The 20,806-nt window shown below is 66.3% G+C and overlaps 2 protein-coding genes across 5 annotated transcripts in view; both read left to right on the forward strand.

The window, feature by feature from the left end:
• Positions 1-388: 388 nt before the first annotated feature.
• On the forward strand, positions 389-6,379 carry PROSER3 (proline and serine rich 3). The gene is made up of 13 exons (XM_074981450.1): positions 389-499; positions 925-1,033; positions 1,411-1,676; positions 1,799-1,941; positions 2,106-2,170; positions 2,433-2,521; positions 2,782-2,912; positions 3,101-3,282; positions 3,679-4,089; positions 4,162-4,389; positions 4,848-4,992; positions 5,493-5,574; positions 5,940-6,379. The coding sequence occupies exons 1-13, from the start codon at positions 489-491 to the stop codon at positions 6,007-6,009; spliced, it is 1,932 nt and encodes a 643-aa protein (XP_074837551.1). The 5' UTR covers positions 389-488; the 3' UTR covers positions 6,010-6,379.
• Positions 6,380-7,581: 1,202 nt separating this feature from the next.
• Positions 7,582-20,806, forward strand: part of ARHGAP33 (Rho GTPase activating protein 33) — a 29,469-nt gene continuing 16,244 nt past the window's right edge. Inside the window, exons 1-12 of one of the 4 annotated variants that reach the window (XM_074981179.1) lie at positions 7,582-7,597; positions 10,886-10,986; positions 14,487-14,581; positions 15,033-15,117; positions 15,541-15,627; positions 15,961-16,098; positions 16,357-16,449; positions 17,552-17,674; positions 17,948-18,025; positions 18,905-18,971; positions 19,501-19,569; positions 19,937-20,086. In XM_074981179.1, coding sequence (XP_074837280.1) covers positions 10,903-10,986; positions 14,487-14,581; positions 15,033-15,117; positions 15,541-15,627; positions 15,961-16,098; positions 16,357-16,449; positions 17,552-17,674; positions 17,948-18,025; positions 18,905-18,971; positions 19,501-19,569; positions 19,937-20,086 — 1,069 coding nt within the window. In that variant the 5' untranslated portion in view covers positions 7,582-7,597; positions 10,886-10,902. Of the gene's footprint in view, positions 7,598-10,809; positions 10,987-12,284; positions 12,420-14,486; positions 14,582-15,032; positions 15,118-15,540; positions 15,628-15,960; positions 16,099-16,356; positions 16,450-17,551; positions 17,675-17,947; positions 18,026-18,904; positions 18,972-19,500; positions 19,570-19,936; positions 20,087-20,806 lie in introns of those variants that run through there. The other 3 variants (XM_074981177.1, XM_074981176.1, XM_074981178.1) reach the window with 3 other exon arrangements.

A 20,806-nucleotide genomic window follows, 5' to 3' on the forward strand; every position in this document is an offset into this window, starting at 1 on the left:
AGTAACGCTTGCGCGCCGACGGCCATTTTGAACGGATCCAGGGGGACGCGGAGCACCTTGGGAGCTGTAGTCAAAGGGCCCTAGAACGCATGGCGGCCATTTTTATCGGGAGGCTGGTGCGCGCTGGCTCATGGGAGTTGTAGTCGCTGCCGCACTGACTCACGGTAGTTGTGGTCGAAGCTTTGCCTTAGCCGTTCAAGTGAGCGCATTACAAGGCGCGCGGGGCACCATGGGAGCGTGGGCCTCTGTCGCTGCGCCTTATGGGACGTGTAGTCAGGGCTCGCCCGCAGCTGCCTGGGCGGCCATTTGGAGCGCCCGGCGCGGTGCATTTCGGGACTGCCGCCAGCCCCGCCCTCTGCCGGTTTACCCGCCATGCCTGGCGGCCGTTGCTAAGTGACGGCCGGGGCGGCAAGTTCGGTTGGGGGAAGGGTCGCAGCCCCCGAGCCTGAGGGCGGAGCCCGGACGCCTGGGTTCCCGTCCCGCGCAGGATGGAGTCCAGGTAGTGCCCTCTGGGATCGGGCCCCGCCGGCCGCCTCCAGTCCCTCAACCTGCCGCAGGGATCGGGCCCCCGACTCCCATACAGACCCCCGGGTCTCCCCTCCCCTCCCGTCCCGTCTCTGTACAGCCCCGAGATCGGGCCCCTCCCCGCGGCCCCCAAAGCTGGCTGCGTCCCGGCGCGCTCTGCCCGGGGGTGTGGGGCGGGGGCGATTTGGTCCGGTCCGGTCCAGGCGGAGTGGGGTGAGGGCGATGGTGTCCGGTCCGGTCCGGTCCGTGCAGGCGGGGTGGGATGGGGGCGATGGTGTCCGGTCCGGTCCGTGCAGGCGGGGTGGGATGGGGGCGATGGTGTCCGGTCCGGTCCGGTCCGGACCAGGCGGGGTGGGGGCGATGCTGGTTGCCCCCCTCTAACTCCTCATTCGCCTCCAGCGCGGCTCTGTTCTCCGCCCAGGGAAGCCCCTTCGCCACGCAGAGCCCGGCCCGCAGCCACTACCACCCCTCGCCCGCCCGCCTGCCCGGCCCCCAGCACCAGCGCACGGTTCGGCAGGAAAGGCTTTTGGGGGGCTGCGGGCAGGAGAGGTCACGTGGTGTGGGGGAGTGTGGGTGAAATTTGGGGGGAGCTGGGCCAGGCTGGGAGGGGGCGCTGGGGAGCTGGGCCGGGCTGGGGGGGGCACGGGGGAGCTGGGCCGGGCTGGGAGGGGGTGTGGGGGAGCTGGGCCGGGCTGGGAGGGGGCTGCTGATAGGATCTGGGTTGCATGGGAGGGCAGTAAGGAGGCTGCAGTGGTTGCAGGGGTACTAGGTTGGGCTGTGGGGGGGTTGCGGGGGCTGCCGTGTGGGAGAGATGTGGGTGCAGTCTCTGCTCAGGCTGGCCCCACATCGTACCCCTGAGCTCTCTTCGTTATCTCCACCCCCTAGGCCCTGAGCCCAACACGCCTGGTGCCTGGTGTCCCAAACCCACAGCGCTCCCTGGAGCCAGCAGCCTCCAGCCCCCCAGATCTCAGCTTCCTGCAGGGCCCCAGCTGCTGGCAGACAGCCCTGGACTCAGACTCCACGGACCCCTTTCCTGAATTGTGGCCCTCAACTGAGCGCAGCTCCTCTGGCTCCCCTCAGGAGATACCAGCCTCGGGGCAGCCTCTGGGCCCCCCAGCCTCCAGCCAGGATGGAGAGTCTGTCATTGCCAAGTGAGCTGCCGCCAGGGCAGTAGGGCCTGGTGGTCGCAGGGGGTGGAGAGCCGGGACTCCTGGGCTCTGGACCTGGTTCCAGGTGGGGTGGTTGGCTGTTAACATGTCTCCTCTCCCCACAGGTACATAGAGCGTTTCCGCCACGGGCAGCCAAGCAGCCGCAGCCAGCGCCAGGCACCCACTGTCCCCCCAGCCAGGGAGTTCTGGTGGCTGGAGTCAGCACCTCCCTCTGACAGTTCCACCCTGAAAGCGGGGCCAAAGCCAGGTACCCCTGCCACTGGGCAGAGATCCCCCACTCCCTAGCTCGGCAGGGCACTTAGATGAAGGGGCCCGTACCCCTCCCCTGCTCAGGGGCCAGGGCCTGGCACATAGGCAGGTGAGGGCTGGTTGGTTCCCTGGCCCCTCTTTTAACCTGGCGTCTCCTTACAGACTGTGCCGAGGTGGAAGAGGCCAAGCCAGGATGGGCGCTCCCCAGCCCCCCGCTGCGCCCCATGGTCAGTGTGTTGCTTGCTGGGGGGGCACTGGGCAGCCAGATAGGCAGGAAGAGGGGCAGGCTGGCTCTGGATGCCCCTGGAGCTCTGCCCAGCCTCTCTGCACCTGCTCTGGGGTTCCCTCTGCCCCCGTGACAGTGCCCCTTGCCCCTCTGTCAGGTCTGGGGACCACCTCACCCCTGGGGGGGATGGTTCCTGGTCTCGCCAGCTCCCTGGGCTCTGGTCACAGAACCGTTCCCTGTACTGTGCACTCGCTGTCTTCCAGGGGAGCCCTTCAGACACCTCCTTGCTGGAGTCGCCTGACCCTGAGACCCACAGCCTGCAGGAGAGAGCCACACGGCTGCTGCTGCGAAGGTATTGTCCTGTCCTGCCCCCATCCCCCTACCAGCTGGGTAGCTGCCTGTGGGACCCCCTTCCCTGCCTGGCTAGCCGTGTACGCAGCAGCACCCCCATTGGGCACACGTACACATCCCCCACTGGGTGTCCCATCCCACCACCTCCTTCCCCGCCTCGGCTGCCACGTGCGCAGCACCCCCTGCTGCCCCCCACCGCTGCCCCCAGCCCTCCTGCACGATGCTCTCTGCCCCCTCTGAGCTTGCCTGTTCTCCCTGTAGCCAGTCTTCCCTGAGCAACACCGTCCCCGTCAGCGCCGAGGGGCTGGGCTCCACGCCCACCTCCAGCTCCCCGGACTTGGACCAGGCGCTTCCCAGCCCTCCACACCTCTCCCTGCCAGAGCCCCCCCGAGGTAGGAACCAAGGAATGGGCCTTTCCTCCCTAGAGGGCGCGGCTCCCACCCAGCCACGGGACTGAGGCTGGTGGCTTGTGGGGCAGGGTGGCCTTTGCTGTGGAAGGGGCATTGCCCCCCATCAGGCCCAGGGTGGGTTATTCCTGTCTCTCATCCCCACTGACACCCTTTGCCACCACCCCGCCCAGGGCGTCTGCACCCTGCCTGCTGGCCTCCTGCCTGTATCCCACAATGCTCCTCTTCCACTCGGCCGGAGGACGACATCCTGTTTCAGTGGCGCCTGCGCCGGAAGATGGAGCAGGCGAGCCAGGCCGGCACATGGCTGCCTCTGCTGGGCTGGAGGACTCCGCTAGGCGGGGACCCGAACTTGGTAGGAGCCCAGGGGGAGAATTTGGGGAGATGGGCCCCTCCCAGCAGGGATCGGGGGCACACAGCCGTCTGTGTGGCTGTTCCCCAGCTCCCCCGCCCCAGAGTCCAAGTGCCGTGGGGTCATGGCAGTCCCTCGCAGGCCCCGTGCTCTGGTGGCAGGCAGCCCTTCTCCAGGCTCCCCTCTTTTCCAGGGGGAACCCCTTACCATGGAGATGGGGGCGATGCTCTGGGGCTGCTCTGTGTGGAGCCAGGCAGGACTTGGGGAGTGGGTAGCTCAGTTCCCAACCCCCTGCCTGAGGGTCTCCCAGGAGCTGGGCTGGCTGGCCCATGGCTGTGCTGTTCCAGGATTGTGCAGGCAAAGCTGTGCCAGTGACCCACCCCCCGCCTTGTCCTGCAGAGTGAGGGGGTGCGCTCTGTACGCCCCGGCCTCGGGCAGCTGCCTGGCACAGCAGCATGGAGGAGTGGAGATGGCAAAGTGCAGCCAGAAGTGAGATCCGGCCCAGCGTGGGCATCAGGCCCCCCTGCGCTTCGACAAGGCCTGGGGCACCCCACAGAAGTGCCCTTCCTGACTACTGAGCTGGCTGGGGGTCAGAGCCCCAGAGCAGTCCCTGTCCTGGGGCAGCTGGCGCCTGCTGCCACCCCTTCCAGCCCACCACAGCCTGCAGGAGAAGGAGGCGATGCTGGAGAGAGACGGGGCTCCAGGCACAGACGGGGGGGAGCAGGGCCGGCAGAGGGGCCTGGCTCTCAGGGCAGATGGGGGGGAGCAGGGCCAGCGGAGGGGCCTGGCTTTCAGGACAGATGTGGGGGAGCAGGGCCAGCAGAGGGGCCTGGCTCTCAGGGCGCTGGGCGGGGAGCAGGGCCGGCGGAGGGGCCTGGCTCTCAGGGCGCTGGGCGGGGAGCAGGGCCGGCGGAGGGGCCTGGCTCTCAGGGCGCTGGGCGGGGAGCAGAGTGGGCAGACGGTGTGGCCCAGCACTTACCTAAAAAGATCCAAGAGCCTTCCAAGCCTGAGCTGTCACAAGGCAGAGCTGCCCTGGAGCCAGAGGCCACCTCCAGACGGAGAAGGAAGAACAGGAAGGAGGAGTCGCCCATCCACAGAGCCCTGGGACAGGTGCAGTGCCCAGGGAAAGCTGGGAGTGGGCCGGGTGCTAACTGTGGGGGACCTGCGCTCCACCAGGGGGTGCTGGGGGGCAGGGGGTGGAGAGTGCTGTGAGGCAGAGGGTGGGGGAGCTGCATTCCCAGTAGGGGGTGTTGGGGGGTGGGGGGTGCATAGGGGCAGGGGGTGGGGGAGCGGCATTCCCAGTAGGGGGGGTGGGGGGTGCATAGGGGCAAGGGGTGGGGGAGCGGCGTTCCCACCCGGGGGTGCTGTGGATTGGGGCACTGGTTAGGGGGATGGGCGGTGCTAGCTGTCGGGGGAGCTCCTTTCCCAGCAGGGGGTGCTGCAGGGCGGGTGCTGGGTGTGTGGGGAGGGGCACTGTGGGGGCTCAGGGGCGCTGGCTGCAGGAAGCAGGGCTGAGGTGGGGGCTGCGGGAGCAGGACAGGTGACCCCCCCCCGTCTCTTTTTCCCAGGTGATCTCGGAGAGGCTGCTCTCCCCCCCAGCCATCTCCAGGGGGCGCCAGGCAGGGCAGGGAGCTGCAGCAGAGACCCCAGCCCCTGGCTCCCAGCACCCACAACTGCTGCGGCTGGCGGCTCAGCTGCTGGAAGAGGCTGAGGGTGCGGGGTGCAAGCGGGGGGCTGGTGTGGAGCGGCAGTGGGAAGGGCAGAGCTGCTCAGGGCTCATTTCACGGCAGGGGGTGCTCTGGGCAAGGCTCTGGCCGGGGGGTGGAGGAGCTGGATGGGATCCGGGGGTGGGGGATCTGGCAGCAGAGCGCGTGGGTGGCAGCCAGGAGAGATCCAGGCACTGCCCAGCTGATCGGCAGAGCCTCCAGCCGCCAGCATTGGGTTTCTGTGAATGGTGCACAGCCTCACATGCCTTGGTGCATGTAACAATATTTATTCCGCCCACAGCTGGAGCAAAGGTAGAAGAACCCCAAGTCTGGATGGGGACAGATATGGGGGGCCTGCTGGGGAGGTGGGTGGGGTCGGGGTGGGTCTCAGCTGGGGAACAGGAGGGGTCGGGCGATCTGCCAGGAGTGTGGAGGAGGGCAGGGGTGGGTCCGAGGAGGGGCAGGTGCAAGAGGATGTGTGAGCTGAGCTGTCTCTGTTGCCCCCAGAATCAGACGGCACTGAGTTCGAGGAGGATCCGATGTTGCAGGTGCTGCGGAGCCAGCGGGAGGATCTGCGCAGCCAGCTCCGGTAATCACCCTGGCCCAACACTGGGGGGAGCTGCGGGGCAGGGCACAGGCTGGGGGTGCTCTCCTCACAGCGCCACCCCAGGCCAGGTCAGCTGTCCCCAGGGGGAATCATGCAGCCATTTCCCACTTACCTCACCCCACTGCTGGCTGCATCTCTGGGCTGGGCAAGCTGTCCCCATGGGCGTTATGTGCAGCCGTTCCCCAGCTGCCTCACCCCAGAGCTGGCTGCATCTCCGTGTTGCGTGAGCTGTCCCCATGGGCGTTCTGTGCATCTGTTTCCCAGCTGCCTCATCCCAGATCTGGCTTGCCCAGCACAGACTCACCCATCCGAGACACACCATGCCAATCTATGCTCTCATCCTCTAGGGCCGTTGACGTTGCCATGTCCCAGCTTGTGTCTCAGGGAGTGACTGAGCCGCCCGGACCTCCCTGCTGAGGAACTCTGGGGCTCCTCCCTCCCAGCCCATGTCTTCTGGAATCGGCTTTGGGGGGTGGGACCAATGTCCTGAGCCAGGGCAACTGGCCGTGAGTCGCATGGGCCTGCCGTGGGGCTGAGCCAGCCCGGAGCTGGGGCCGGGCCAATTTGCCAGCTCGCCTGGGGCCAGACATGCCGTCCAGCCCTGTCTGCACCTCGGCTGCCCTTTGGGGAGGGCCACTGAGGGGTTAGGGGGGCAGGGCCGGCCCAGCCTGGGGCGCTGTGCGGAGTGGGGCGGAGACCAGCTGTGGGGCTGCGCTGTGAGGAGGGGGCAGCACGCTGTGGGCCCAGGCGTGCCAGGGTAGCTCTTTCCTGCCAGCCTGTGAGTGGGTCGTGCTGTTTTCTGAGGAATTGTAATAAAGTGGGTTTGCCACAGGCACGAGGGGCCTGTCTGCCGCTGGGTCTGGGATGGGACAACGGGGCCTAGCGGCACCCACTGGGGTTGGTACGGGAGGGCAGGGATGGGGCGTGGGCAGCTGGCTCCTGCAGGAGCTGGCACTGCCTGGCAGGGAAGCCCCCGGCCTCACGCTGTCCTGCCCCCAGGTGAGGCAGCCTGGTCCCCTTCCCACCCCCGTGCCTAACGCCGGCTCGTCCTGGCCCCGGGCCAACACCCATGGCAGGCCGGTGAGTGCCAGCTCCTGGCTCCCCAGGCCCCTCATAATCAGCCCTTTGTGTGCCCAGTGCTCAATGGCCATCTGTGTGCTGCCTGCCACCCGGCGCCCGTCCCCCAGAGCCAGGGGTCTCGTGCCCTGCTCCTGGGAACTGCACCCTGCCAGGCAGCTCTGGCGGGGAGCTGAGCTGAGCCGGGGCTGGGAGATGCTGCCCCCTGCTGGGGAGCAGCATCTGCACCCGTCCCGTCCTCCCACCCCAGCGTTCTGCATGACTGTGTGCCCTGCACCCCGTCCCCCTGGCAGCAGAGGGGGATTCTCCCCTTCTCCAGCCCCCCCAGCCCAGCAGAGCGATCCCTGCCCCCAGCACTCTGGGCCTGGCTGGGTCCCATGCTCAGGAAGTGAGTGTGAGCTGGAGGCTAAATCGGGCTCCCGGCGCTTCAGCCCCAGCCGCCTGCAAACGGGAAGTGGGGGGCCAGCAGCACTGGGGAGGGTGAGGGGCGGGGGCAGTTCCCATCTCCACGGCTGCTAGGGAGGAAGGGCAGAGGGTCTTGCAGCCCCTGTTCTCCCAGCCTCCCTGCCCCCGCAGCCCTGCTGGGACCCCTCAGTCCTGAGCTGCAGCCCCCGGCCCTCCCAGCACGCCCTGGTCCCAGCCCCCGGCCTGCTGGTGCCCCTCAGGCCCAGCTGCAGCAGGCGCTGGGGTTCTGGCTGCAGGCTGGCGCTGCCCGTTGCCCCCAGCCCCCTGTTGTGCATGGTGCCTGGGGCAGCTCCCTGCAGGCAGCTCTGGAGGAACAGATCAGCAGCTCCACTTCCCCTTTTAGCAGCACGGCAATGTGGGCTAACCTGCGGGTTCCAGCTTCCTGCGCTGGGCGGCCCGAGCCGGCTGTCAGTTGCAGCCCGCCAGAGCCCCTGACCCTGGACACGGGTGCTGAGCCCCACAGGTAGGGGGCTGCGCTGCTGGGGCTTGGGGGGAGCCTGCCAGTACCTGGGGCTGGGCAGCGCCAGCTGTCGAGTCCTGGGGGGCGGAGACGCCAGCTGAGTCCAGGGGAACCCGGTGCTCAGTCAGGGGGACCTTTGCACTCTCGCTTCCCGGCTCGTTCCCCGCTTGCTCGGCCTGCTACCTGCTCCCCCCTACGCTGTCTGCCCCAGGGCTCTGCCTGGCCATGGGGCAATGCCTGGCTCTCCTGCCGTCCCCGGGGCCCCTGTGTGCCCCCTGCCCTGGGGGCTCTGCCTGGCCATGGGGCAGCACCTGGCCAGCCTCCTGCCTCTTCGCACAGAATGTTTTGCCTCCCCTCCAGGCACCCCTCCCCTCGCACCTTCCCCCATGTACCCCTCCCTCCCTCCTCCTTCTCCACCCCCCCTTCCCTAGCTGCCCTCCCCACCTTTGGCAAGGGAAGCCCCACCCCAGTGTGTGCTCAGGGCCAGCCCCAGGGCTCCTAGTGCCCGGAGCAAGACGGGCACTGCCAGGGAGACCTGACCAGCTGGGTGTGTGGCTTTGACTGGAGAACTCCTGGCCCTGCCCCACGTACCTCCGCCAGGGCCCCAGCTCTCCCTTCAGTTCCCCGGTGGTGGGATGGGGCGGTGCTCGCCCAGGTCTGCGCTGCTGCCTGGCGTGGAGGTGGATTCTGCACCATGCGGGCCGGGTTCTGCCCTGAGGGAGGCCCCCTGCCCTGCTCCCCACTGGTGCTGCCCCTGTCGGAGCTGGGGGCTCCCCAGGGCCACGCAGGTGCCAAATGCAGGCCCGGGGCCACGCTGCACAGGGCTCAGCCTGGCGCCAGTTCTGGTGCTGCCTGGTGGGGACAGGACAGCTCAAGAGGGTGTCAGTAGGGAGCAGGGCTGGAGCCCCTGGGCCAGGGGAGAGACAGATGCAGGGCTGGTCCTTGGCAGGGCGCAGCCAGGGCCACGTGGGCCGAATGCTGGGGAAACATGGGTCTGACAAACCTGCCATTCGCTCGCCTGGGCGCCCTCTCTAGGTTCCTCCCAGCCCTGCCCCTATTGCTTTGGGGCCAAGGACCTCCCTCCTGCCCTGCTCCAGGTCTGCTCCACTCCCCTGCCCTGCCCCACGCCCCCTCTGTCCTCCCACTCATCCACCCTGCCCCACGCCCCCTCCATCTACCCCTCCCTCCCTCCTACCCCCCATCTAGCTGTCCTTCCCCACTCCCACTGCCTGTGCCCACATTCAGCCTTGTGTCGGTTTATTGGCCCGTGTCCCCGCCCACCCCACAGGTCCTGCTCCCAGGTGCCTCCCAGCACTGTTCTGGCTCCTGCTGGTTTCTGGCTTCCCTGGGCCCCGTCAGCTGTCAGTGAGTGGGGGTGAAAGCTGCCCACACCCACACAAGGGGTGAGCCCTGCTCTATGCGCAATGCCCCTGCTGGAGAGGTTGAGCCCCTCACCCCAGTGTGCCTGTCACTCGCTGAGCCCCAGCCCCTCCCTGCACAGGGTCCTTCCTCCCCAGCCTCCTGGGAAACCCCAGCCCAGCTCAGCCCATCCCCTTCCCAGCAGGGGGGGGAATTCCTCACTCCCCCCGCACACCCAGCTGGTCTGCTCCCTCCTTTCCCACCCCTCCCCCTCCTCCTGCCCTTCCACATTCCGCCCCACAGCCTTTGCGTCCCCCTAAGGCCCATTGGTGGGGATGAGGGGGGGTGGGGGGCTGCCGTATCCCCATTTTACACAGGGTCCGTCCGGCTGGGTCTCCCTATTGGCTACAGCCCAGCACGCGGGGGGCTGTGGCATAGGGAGGGCCTAACTTTCAGCACCCCCGTGCTAGATAGGGGCCAGGGCCACTGCCAGGATCCCTGCAGGGAGGGATACATCAGGGGCGGGCGCCCAAGGGCTGACGGGCAAGATGACAGGCACCAGGGCTGCTGCCTGTGGAGACGAGCCGGGGCTGGGCAGGCCCAGGCAGCATTAGCAGCTTGGTCCCGCCCGGGGCAGCTCCCGTGTCTCTCAGCGCCGGGCTCAGGCGCTCAGCAGCCTGTGATGGGTGAAGTCCTGTGGGACACGGTGGTGCCAGCCAAACCACAGGCCACAGTGGAGGCAACAGAGCCAGCTGTGGTCTGAGAACCTGGCAGCCGGCCGGGGTTGTTCCCTTCCAGGGGACACTGGCCTCAATCCAGCCCCAGCCTGTCCCGGGGTGCTGCCCTCTGGCCCGTCGCCAAGCATGGCCCAGGGGGTGCAGCACACATCATGATGGGACAAACCCACACCTGGCCGAGCCCCTCGGTGCAGCCACCCCAGCGCTGTTCTCTGAACCCCGCTGGGCAAGTCCCACGCCAGCTGGGGCTGCTCCGGTGCTGATCTCAGCCATGAACTGGGCTGGGCTGGGCAGGGCGGGAAACCTCCACAACGGCCGGGAGCCTACTGGGAGCAGCATGGGGTCTCAGCAGGGACGCCCTCCCCTTGCAGTCGGAGGTGGCTGCACTGGGGTGTTGCTGAGCGGCTGTTCCCAGCTGTCGCACCCTGGAGGTGGCTATGTCTCATCTCTGGGGGAGCCATCCCTGGGGGCTGCATCTCCCAGCTGGGTGGAGGCAGCGGGGTTGGAGTCCACTAAAGAGGAGGGGGAGGAACACGAAGGGTGTCCCAGCGCGAAAGGTGGGGGAGGGAGGGGCACGGTGGGGTGGGGCGGAGCGGAGCAGCCTCATACACCAGGCCCAGGCGAGTGTGCCCGGTACAGAGGCGCAGGTGTGAGGCTTGTGAGCGACTGTGCACCAGGGCTCGCTGCGACGAGCACAGCCTTGCCAGCCTGCCCACAGCTCAGACTCCGTCCCCCTGGTTTACTGCAGATGGGAGCTGGCTGGGCCCTGCCACTTCCGCCTGCGGTTTCCAAATGGGGGCAGCGGGCAGGAAGCAGAAGCAAAGTTTGCTGGAGGAACATGAGATCTGATCCAGGCCCTGTGGACCACTGGAGATGCTCCTCCAACACTGATGTGCAGCCACCTTGGGGGAAGGGGAGGGGCGCTGCTGAAGATCAGCCTCACATAACACCTCACTGGGACAGCTTGCCCCAGTACTGAGATGCAGCCACCTCTGGGGCATGCCAGCTGGGGAACAGCGACATGTAACACTGCCCAGAGACAGCCCAGTGCGGAGATGCAGCCACCTCTGGGGTAGGGTGGCCAGAAACAGTCACACATCAGGCCGTGGGAATGGCTTGCTAGCAGCCCCAGCGCAGGGATTCTGGTCACCTCTGGACTCCATCACTGACCCCCCATCTCCACTCCCTGGCTTAGGGTCTCCACCCCCCATCATGGAGCCCCGGGTGCTGCGCCGATTCTCCTCCGTGGACACCAGCCAGCAGAAGTGGGCGCCCCGTCTGCGCTCCCTCTCCATGGTAGGGAGCCGAACGTGAACTCAGCACCCGCCAAAGGTCGGGGCCTGGGAGGGCACAGCTGGCACTGGGGGCGGGGGGCAGGACAGGTGTTTCTGGGGGGTGAGCTGGGAGCTGTCTGCTCCCTGATGTTCCCCTGCCACCAACGTTCTGTCCCCCAGCTCCTCTGCCCTGGCCTTGCTACCTAACCCCCTCCCAGGTTTGTATCCCTAGCCCAGAGACGCCCACTACACAAAGCAGGCCCATCCCCCCGGGGCTCTCACAGGGCCCCAGCTGCCCAGAAGCCCTCCTGACCCCCTCCCTCACCTGTCACAGACTCTGACCCCTCCCCCATCATATGCAGCCCCAGCCCCCATGCCTGCCCCAACCCTCTGCAGTGTCCTGGTCCCCTACAGCCCCCCATCTCCCGTTCCCCTCCCCACTTCACCATGAGCAGCCCCCTGGCCCCTCAGCCTAGTGATCCCCTCCCACGCCGAGTGCCCTGGCACTGACATCCCCACCCCACAACACCCTCCCGCCGGGGGTGCCTGGAGGGGGCAGGGTGTCAGGCTGGGGTCAGTGAGGGGTGGGGCCGGGGGACTGTGCCTGGTGTATCTGTGCTGAGAAGGCCCCTGTGCACACGGTGACACATGGGCACGCACCCCCCCCTCCGCGCCCGGCACACACCTCCAGGGAGTCCCGTCCTGACACTGCCACCGGGGGTGGGAGCCCGGACGCCTGGGTTCTTTCCCGGCGGAGTGTGTTGGGGTGGGGGGGGGGCGCTGGGAGCCCGGACGCCTGGGTTCTCCCGGGTCCGAGGGAGAGGGAGGTGCTAGGATCCCGGACGCCTGGGTTCTCTCCGGCGGGGGGTGCTGGGAGCGGAGGGCGGATGGAGGGGTCCGGGCTAACAGAAGCCCCTTTGTGCGGTGCCCAGCTGCTGGCGCTCGGCCCATTGTGTCTCTGGCCCTTTGCATCTCAATGGGGCCGTACCACCGGGCGCGGGGGGGCCGCCGCCTCCCAGCCCCCCGCCCCCGGGACGCCCCTGGAAGGAGACTGGCGGGGGGGCACCCCAGAGTCCCGCCCCTTCTCCCTCGGGGGCTTTCCCGGTCTCTCCTTCCCGGGGGGGGCAGAGAGCGACCCCCCGCTCCTCCGGGCTGTCTGTCTGTCTATCTCCGTCCGCCCCCCCACGCCCCTCCCCCACCCGTCTGGCTGGCTCCTTCCGTCCCCACCCCACGCCCCCACCCCTCCTCCTGGCTCGTCCCCCCGCTCCGCGGCTCCCAGCCCGGCTGTTCCCCGGCGGCTGGGGGCTGCGTCCGCCCCCTCTCCTGCCCCCCGGGAGCTGTCCGTCCTGGCCGACGGCTGCCCATGGGGTCCTGCCCCCCCTAGATGCCGCCCCCCTCCGCATGGCTCCGGCCCCCGCCCCTGGCTCCTCCTAGCGGACCGGAGACACAATGGTGGTAAGTGGGGTTATTGTCTGGGTTCGGGGGGTCCCCGCTGGATGGTACCCCACCTTTGTTGCCCCTTTCCCGGCTGCCCCACATACCTGTTCCATAGCCCCCGCCCCCGAACCCCAGTTTTATAAATAGGGTATGCGCCCCAGCTCCCCTAGCCTCAGAGTAGGGGTCTATGGAGTTAGGGGTGCCTTCCCCGTATGCATCCCTGGCCATAAAGATGTGGGGATCCCCACCGTGGGTATCTCGCGTGTGGGGGAGGTTGGGCAGGGAACCTCACTTCTCACCTCCCCTGCCTCAAAAATCTGCTTCTGGGGGGCCGAAGAGTCGCCCCATAAGTGCACTGAGATTTCGCTCTCACGCTGGAGTCTTTGGGGGGGCGGCTGCTTTTCCCCATCGGTGTTTATTGGGGTGGGGGCTGTATAATTTTTCCAGCTGGTTTGATCTGAATTTTGGCCCCTTTCTCCCTGAAATCATCTGGGACAATAAGATACATAGGGGTTCACCCCAATCTTAGGCCCCAATGAGATGGGGGGAGTTGTATCACCCCACTTTTGCAGAAGAAATTGGGGGTCTCTTTTAATCCGGGGGCTGTTGAGCTCCCTCACCCCGATGATGGAGCTAGCTGGGGTAGTGGGGGGAACCCCAAAGCTGTGGGGAAAGAGAGCCCCAGTTATTGGGGTGAGTTATAAGGGGACTGATTAAGATGGGGTGAGTTATGGGGGAGCAGCTCCCCCAGGGGCAGGGACCTCTGGGTGGTGGTGGTGGAAGATAAGAGGGGGCAGTGGGGCTGAGGGCAGGCAGGCTAGGGGGAAAGGGATCTGGATTGTGGGGGGCAGGTTGTGTTTTTCCTGGGTCCCTGGAGAGGAGCTGGGCCATTACAAGAAGCTGTTATATAACCGCCCCCCCGCCACGTGCCTTAAGCACCCCCCACATGGAGGCGGTTGAGGGGGCTGACTCCTATGCAGCCCCTTTGGGGAAAGGGAGCAGGGCGTGGGGATGTGGCCAGCTGTGGTGGGGGGCTTGTGCCTTGGGGTGCCCTGTTGGTGGAGCTGGGAAGGTGCGGGGTGAGGGGGTTGCACGCCAATGTCTGTGTCACCCTTTGTCTTCTTTCGCCCTCCTCCAGACATGGTCCTTCTAGCTCTGTCCCGCCACCCCAGCCCAGAGCCCCCATTTCCCCCTTATCCCCCTTTCTGCCTTTGACCCCTGCCCCCCTAGAGCTTCCCCTGAGCCCCCCATGTAATGCCCCCCTCTGCCCCGGCCCCCTGTGGCATCTGTCAGTCTGCCCCCCTGCCCTCTGGGCAACCCCCACCCTGCCCCCATGACATCCCCCACTCTGGCCCCTCTTCCCCCCACCCCCTCAGGGAGGGGGCCCAGCCTGGTTTCTGGGCCAGGTGTGGTTCCAAGGCCCCCTCGCCCCATTCCAAACTAGCACCAACATGACAAGAGAGGCCCAGCTCCAGCCCCAGGGCAGAGCACGGGGTTAGGGGGGCCTTTCGCCTGTAGGGGCACCAGCTCCAACTCAGCCCCATATATTTGGGGCACCGTGGGGTGGAACTGGGGGCGATGGGGGCTGCAGGGCAGGGGCGGGTGGGTGCAAGGAGTATGGAAGCAGGCGGCTCGGGTGTGAATTATTGACGAGAAACCTGATCCCTGGAGATTGTTACTCCACAGGCTGCTGAGGCCTGAGGGGATGGGATTACACAGGGCTGGTTGGCTCAGGGCAAGGATGCAGCTACCTCTGGGGTGGGGCAGCATGTCACTGGCAGGCGAGCTGTCCCTTGCAGTATGATATGCGGCTGTTCCCCAGCTGCCCCACCCCAGAGCTGGTTGCATCTCCACAATGGACAAGCCATCCCCATGCAGCGTTATGTGCGGCTGTTCCCCAGCTGCCCCACCCCAGAGCTGGCTGCATCTCCACAATGGACAAGCCATCCTCATGCTGCGTTGTGAGTGGCTGTTCCCCAGCTGCCCTGCCTGGGAGGTGGCTGCATCTCAGCACTGAGCGAGCGCTTTGAACTCCTTTTGGGATCCTCTGAGTTGGGGTTGATGCCTGCCTGGTTCACCCCGCAGGCCCGCAGCACGGACAGCCTGGATGGGCCAGGGGATGGGCCGCTCCGCCCCCTGGGGAACACAGCTGCCAGCGTCAAAGGCAAAGCCTCCAAGAGGTAAGATGAGAGTCCTGCCCTGTGTCTAGGGCACCCCCAATGGTGAGTACGGCACGACGCTTGCTTGGCCGGGCCCTGACACCCCACGACAAGCTGGTTCCCCGCCAGTCCTGTGGGCTGGGCAGTCGCCCTTGGGAAGGGAGCTTTCTCGGGGGCACTTGTCCTTGGGCTGGGGTACAGCTGGAGGGGAAAGGGCCATGTCTGGGTGTGGGAGGTCCCAGGGCTGGGGTGTAGCGAGGGGGTGCCTGGATTTGGGGTGTCCCCAGGGCCCCTGGCAATGTGGGGTATACAATGTGAGTGAGGGACTGTGGGCTGCTGTCCTGAGCACATTAGGGTACAGTGGGGTTCAGTGTGAGGTACAGTGGAGGGGAGGTACGGGGGGCTGTGTGGGGTACACTGGGGTACAGGGGTGCTGTGTGGGGCACACGAGGGTGTCCTGCTCTCCCCCCAGGCTGTCCATCACCCGAGCCCATTTCCCCAAGCTGGCTGAATGCGCCCACTTCCACTACGAGGCCGTGGACTTCGGACACATCCAGGTGAGCCCCCGTCCACAGGGAGCCCCCTGCGGATCCCTGGTCACCCCGGGGAGCCCCTCCCAGACTGCTGGCTCCTGTCTAGGTCTTCCCAGGTGCTGCCCCAGTCCTGGATCCAGCCTGGGGACTCTTCTCCCTGCCTCGGTCCCACGTACAGGGAGTGGGGGAGGGTTCACCCCCTGGACGCCTGGGTCCTCTCAGCCCTGGGGGCTACCTGGGCAGCGGGTCCCAGCTGGGGATCACATGCAGGTTTGGTGTTATGTTTGGGAGCTGAACTCCCGGACACCTGGGTTCCCTCCCAGGCTCGGGGGGCGGGACATTCCCAGGGTGTGGGCTGAGCCTGCACCGAGTGAGGTGGGCGACCACTGGCCCCAGACACCTGGCTCCTGCGAGGGCACCTCCATCTCACCAGCTGTGTGCCCGCAGCTCCTGCTGGCCCCCGAGCAAGGGGAGGGGCTGCCCGCTACCCCGGGGGACGGAGAGCCGCTCTTCCTCGTCCACGTCACCTGCCAGGTGAGTGCCCCCCAGTTCCCAACTTGCCCTGGCCCCCAGCTAATTGCCTCAGTCCTGGCTCAAATCCTCCTCTCCAGCCAGAATCCCCCGTGCCAGGCCAACTGCTGGGGGGAGAGGGGACCCCTGCACCCCCAGACAATCCTGTCCTTCCCCCTTGCATCCCCCTTTTGGACCTCCCCGGTGCCCTAATGTGGCACCCCCACGCTGTCCCACCGCTGCCCGCTTTCCTGCTATGGACCCCCCGACCCACCTCTGGCTCTGTCCTCACTCTCCCGCCATGAGCAGCCTGCAGCCCCACCCCCGCCCCCAGCTGACACCCCCCCACCCCTTCAGGGGAAGACGTGGCCCGTGCACCGCAGCTACGAGGAGTTCTGCACATTGGACAGGCACCTGCACTGCTGCATCTTTGACCGCCGCTTTTCCCAGCTGCCTGAGCTGCCGCCCCCCTGCCAGGCCCAGGGACAGGCTGAGGTGAGTCACGGGCAATGTGGGGTAGAGCTTGGGTGAGTTGCTGGGGGTTGTTTCCCAGCTGCCCCATCCCAGAGGTGTCTGCCACTCAGCACTAGGTGAGCCAGCCACGGGTGGTGTTATGTGTGGCTGTTCTCTGGCTGCCCCGCCCCAGCAGTGGCTGCATTTCAAGACCTGGTGAGCTGTTGCCATGGCACTGTGAAGCAGACAAGAGGGGGATGATTGCCAGGCCCTGGCTCTGACCCAGCCCCTGCCCCCTAGATGCTGTCCGCGATGCTGCGACAGTACCTGGAGAAGCTCTCCGCCATCGTGGATAGCAACATTAACTGTGGACCTGTTCTCACCTGGATGGAGGTGAGATACAGGGGCAGGAAAGGAAAGTAGGGACTGTCCAGCATGGGACCCCCGGTCAGACCCCCAGCATCTTCCCCATCCCGATCAGCCCATAACCTCCTCCTGGCCTCTGCCCCACCCACCCCACTGCCCTTCTCCAGCCCAGTAACTACCTGGACCAGAGCTCAGAGTCTTTGGTGCCCTGGGTCCGGACAGCAGCTCCCCTGTGGGTCCATCACACTGGGCCGCAGGACTAGGCTGCCCCTCCACAGGGAGCAGAGCCCGGCTGACTCAGGCCATGGGGTGACACAGCCGGTGCAAGGCACCTGCAGCCAGCCCAGAGAACGGAGCTGTCCCAGCAGCGTCCCCCGGCTGCCTCTTTCCCCAGGGTCTCCTGCAGCCCCCTCCAGGCTCCTCTTTGGTGTCCGCTGGCTTCCCCCACAGAGCCGATACCAAATCACCTGGCCATTGTCTGGCCCCGGGCCCTACCTCCATCTCTGGGTTCTCCTCACCCCTGCCCCCACCTGCGCCTAGGTAATTGTGTGGCATGTGGGGAAACTGAGGCACGTGCACTGTTCATGCAGAAATATACCCACTTCGTCACACTGCTCCCCCTAACACACAGACTGGTCCCGATCACCCCTGGGCCCAGCCAGGCCAGAATTCTCCCCTCCCCTCCCCAGATCGCCCCTGGGCCCAGCCAGGCCAGAATTCACCCCTCCCCTCCCCCGATCGCCCCTGGGCCCAGCCAGGCCAGAATTCACCCCTCCCCTCCCCCGATCTCCCCTGGGCCCAGCCAGGCCAGAATTCACCCTTCCCCTCCCCCGATCGCCCCTGGGCCCAGCCAGGCCAAAATTCACCCCTCCCCACCCCCGATTGCCCCTGGGCCCAGCCAGGCCAGAATTCACCCCTCCCCTCCCCCGATCGCCCCTGGGCCCAGCCAGGCCAGAATTCACCCCTCCCCACCCCTGATCGCCCCTGCGCCCAGCCAGGCCAGAATTCACCCCTCCCCACCCCTGATCGCCCCGGCCAGGCCAGCATTCACCCTCTCCCCTCCCCCGATCACACCCCAGCTCCAGGCCCCCCCTTGCTTCATGCTCACTCTTGCACTTCCTGGTTGCAGATCGATAACCATGGCAACCGGCTGCTGGTGAACGAGGAGGCGTCGATCAACGTCCCAGCTATCGCAGCCGCCCACGTCATCAAGCGCTACACGGCCCAGGCCCCCGATGAGCTGTCTTTTGAGGTGGGGCAGGGAGCCTGCGGTCCCCCTCCTGGCCTGGCCTGGGGCACTGTCCTGGGGAAGCTCACAGCCCTGGAGCCCCTCCCCCCCACACACTGGGGCACTGTCCTGTGGAAGCTCACAGCCCTGGAGCCCCTCCCCCCCCACACACTGGGGCCCTGTCCTGGGGAAGCTCACAGCACCAGAGCCCCCTCCCTCCCTCTGGGCACTACTCCAGGGAAGCTCACAGCACTTGTGGGGCTGGGTGCCCCCTAACAAGCTTTCTGCTGGGAACAGGTGGGGGACATCGTGTCGGTGATTGACATGCCCCCGGAGGAGGAGGTCAGCTGGTGGCGAGGAAAACACGGCTTCCAGGTGGGTGTGGGGATTCCCAAGTCATCATGGGTGCTGCCTGGAGGGCTGGGGGCCTGGTGCGGGGGTGGGAATGCAGTGCCAGCACCAGCCAAGCTGCCCCCTTCCCTGGGGTCTGAGCCCCATCTATCCCTCCTCCTGCGTGGGGTCTCCCCAGTATGCGCCCCACGGCCCAGCTGCCTGGGGGCCTCTTCCCCCTCCCCCTTGCATACCGGCTGTCCTGGACCAAGCATGGGCCTGCCCAGGTAGTGACTCTGGTTACCCAGTAGCTGCCATTGGAACAGCTGCCCCAGTCTGGACCTCAGACCTCCCCACCCTTTTGGGGCCGGCGCCGGAGCCAGGCCACCGAAATCCCTGTGGAGACATGGCAACGTGGACAGAGGAGGGAGCCCGTCAGCTGGGCTGTGGGGGGCCGGTCAGCCTGCAGGAGAGCCTCCACTGGGCGGGCGCGTCTACACCTGGCCATTGACACAGGGACCCGATTCACTGCTGCGGGGTTAATTCAGGTGGTGCCGGTGGGGTCATTTGGATTTGCCCTTGGTGGTTTAATGTAGATTCGCTGCTCGCCGCGTAAACCGGATTCACTCGTGGTGGGTTGATCCAGATTTGCCATTAACACGGGTTAGGAACCGACATCCAGATTGGCTGGGCAGAGCTCGCCCCAATTTGCTATTGTTGAGTTAATCCAGATTCGCTGGTAAAGTGGATTAGTTAAGTGGCTGTGTGGACGTTCTCCTTCCCAATCTGAGTGGGCCATCACAGAGGTCGGTGGAGGCGGGGGGTGAATTCACTACCTGGAGTATGAGGCAGAGGGGTGGCCTGAGAGGATCCCTGTGTTCCCTGGATCCTGACCCCACTGTCTGTCTGTCTGTCTCTCTCCAGGTCGGTTTCTTCCCTAGCGAGTGTGTGGAGCTCTTTCCTGACCGCCTGGCGCCTGGACTCAAAGCAGGTGACTCCTGGGCCCCTCAGCTGGGGAGCTGCTTCTGCCGCCAAAGCAGTGGGCCTGAGGCTTAGGGGGAGAGGAACAGGTCTTTGGGGGATACGGGTGAGGCGGGGGGCAGGGACTTGGGAGCAGGTGGATGTTGGGGTATGGAGGGCATAGGACACAGGGAGGAGGTGCTGGGGAACATGGGAACCGGTGCCTAGCGGAGGGGGATGCAGGGGTGCAGGGGTGTAGGAGTAAAGGGGTGGAAGCAGGGCCTGGGGTGCTGGCATGTGTGGGTACAGAGGTGGGGCAGCGAGGTTTGGGGGAGCAGCTGGTGAGGCATTGGTTGGGGAGGTCCCAGCCTGACCCCCAGTTACCCACAATGCCTCACCCACTCCCAAATCCCCCCCAGCCATCACCCACCACTCTGCGGGAACCCCAACACCCTCTTACCTGCCCCTCCGTACCCTCAATCCCTTTACTGGGGCATTGGTTGGGGAGGTCCATCTTTGCCATCCCAACCCCAGACCTTCCCCTCTTCTGCACCTTACAGACCCAGATGGGCCGGGCGCCAGTGTCCCTGGGGTCCTTGTACCCCAGGGCCCCCTCTCCCCCACATCAGGTAAGTACAGCTGGCATAGGGAGTCTAAGCAAGGGAGGTGAGGCTAAGGTGCATGAGACCCTACAATTATATTCCACCCCCAGAGGTGGGTGAGCAGCGCCTGTGTGGTGTTATGTGTGGCTGTTCCCAGCTGCCCCACCCCAGAGGTGGCTGCATCCCAGCACTGGACGAGCCATCCCCATGCAGTGTTATGTGCAGCGGTTCCTAGCTGCCCTGCCCTGGAGGTGGCTGCATGCCAGCGCCGGATGAGCCATTCCCGTGCGACGTTATGTGTGTCTGTTCCCAGCTCCCCCACACCAGAAGTGGCTGCATCCCAGTGCCCAAAACGCCCGTGCAGCCCAGGATGGTGATAGGCTCTCTCCCACAGTGTGTAAAAAGCATGGGAAGCTCCTCGGTTTCCTTCGCACCTTCATGAAGTCGCGGCCCAGCAAGCAGCGGCTGAAGCAGCGTGGGATCCTGCGTGAGCGTGTGTTTGGCTGTGACCTGGGGGAGCATCTCCTGAACTCGGGCCATGACGGTGAGCCCCTGCCCGGTGCTGTGGGAGCTTCTGCCCGTACCCACCGGCTATGCCTGTCTCCCTGCCTGCTGCTGCAGGTGCTGCCGCCTGTACCCACCGGCTGCACCTGTCTCCCTGCCTGGTGCTGTGGGTGTTGCCGCCTGTACCCACTGGTTGCACCTCTCTCTGCCCAGTGCTGTCGGTGATGCTGCCTGTACCCACCGGCTGTGCCTGTCTCCCTGCCTGGTGCTGCAGGCGCTGCCGCCTGTACCCACCGGCTGTGCCTGTCTCCCTGCCTGGTGCTGCAGGCGCTGCCGCCTGTACCCACCAGCTGCGCCTGTCTCTCTGCCCGGTGCTGTGGGTGTTGCCGCCTGTACCCACCGGCTGTGCCTGTCTCCCTGCCTGGTGCTGCAGGCGCTGCCGCCTGTACCCACCAGCTGCGCCTGTCTCTCTGCCCGGTGCTGTGGGTGTTGCTGCCTGTACCCACTGGCTGCGCCTGTCTCCCTGCCTGGTGCTGTGGGTGCTGCCGCCTGTACCCACTGGTTGCACCTCTCTCTGCCCAGTGCTGTGGGTGATGCTGCCTGTGCCCACTGGCTGTGCCTGTCTCCCTGCCTGGTGCTGCAGGCGCTGCCGCCTGTACCCACCAGCTGCGCCTGTCTCTCTGCCCGGTGCTGTGGGTGTTGCTGCCTGTACCCACCGGCTGTGCCCATCTCCTTGCCTGGCTCTATGGAACACTGCCTC

Source organism: Carettochelys insculpta, chromosome 30 (assembly GCF_033958435.1).
Source record: "Carettochelys insculpta isolate YL-2023 chromosome 30, ASM3395843v1, whole genome shotgun sequence".
Taxonomy (NCBI): domain Eukaryota; kingdom Metazoa; phylum Chordata; order Testudines; family Carettochelyidae; genus Carettochelys; species Carettochelys insculpta.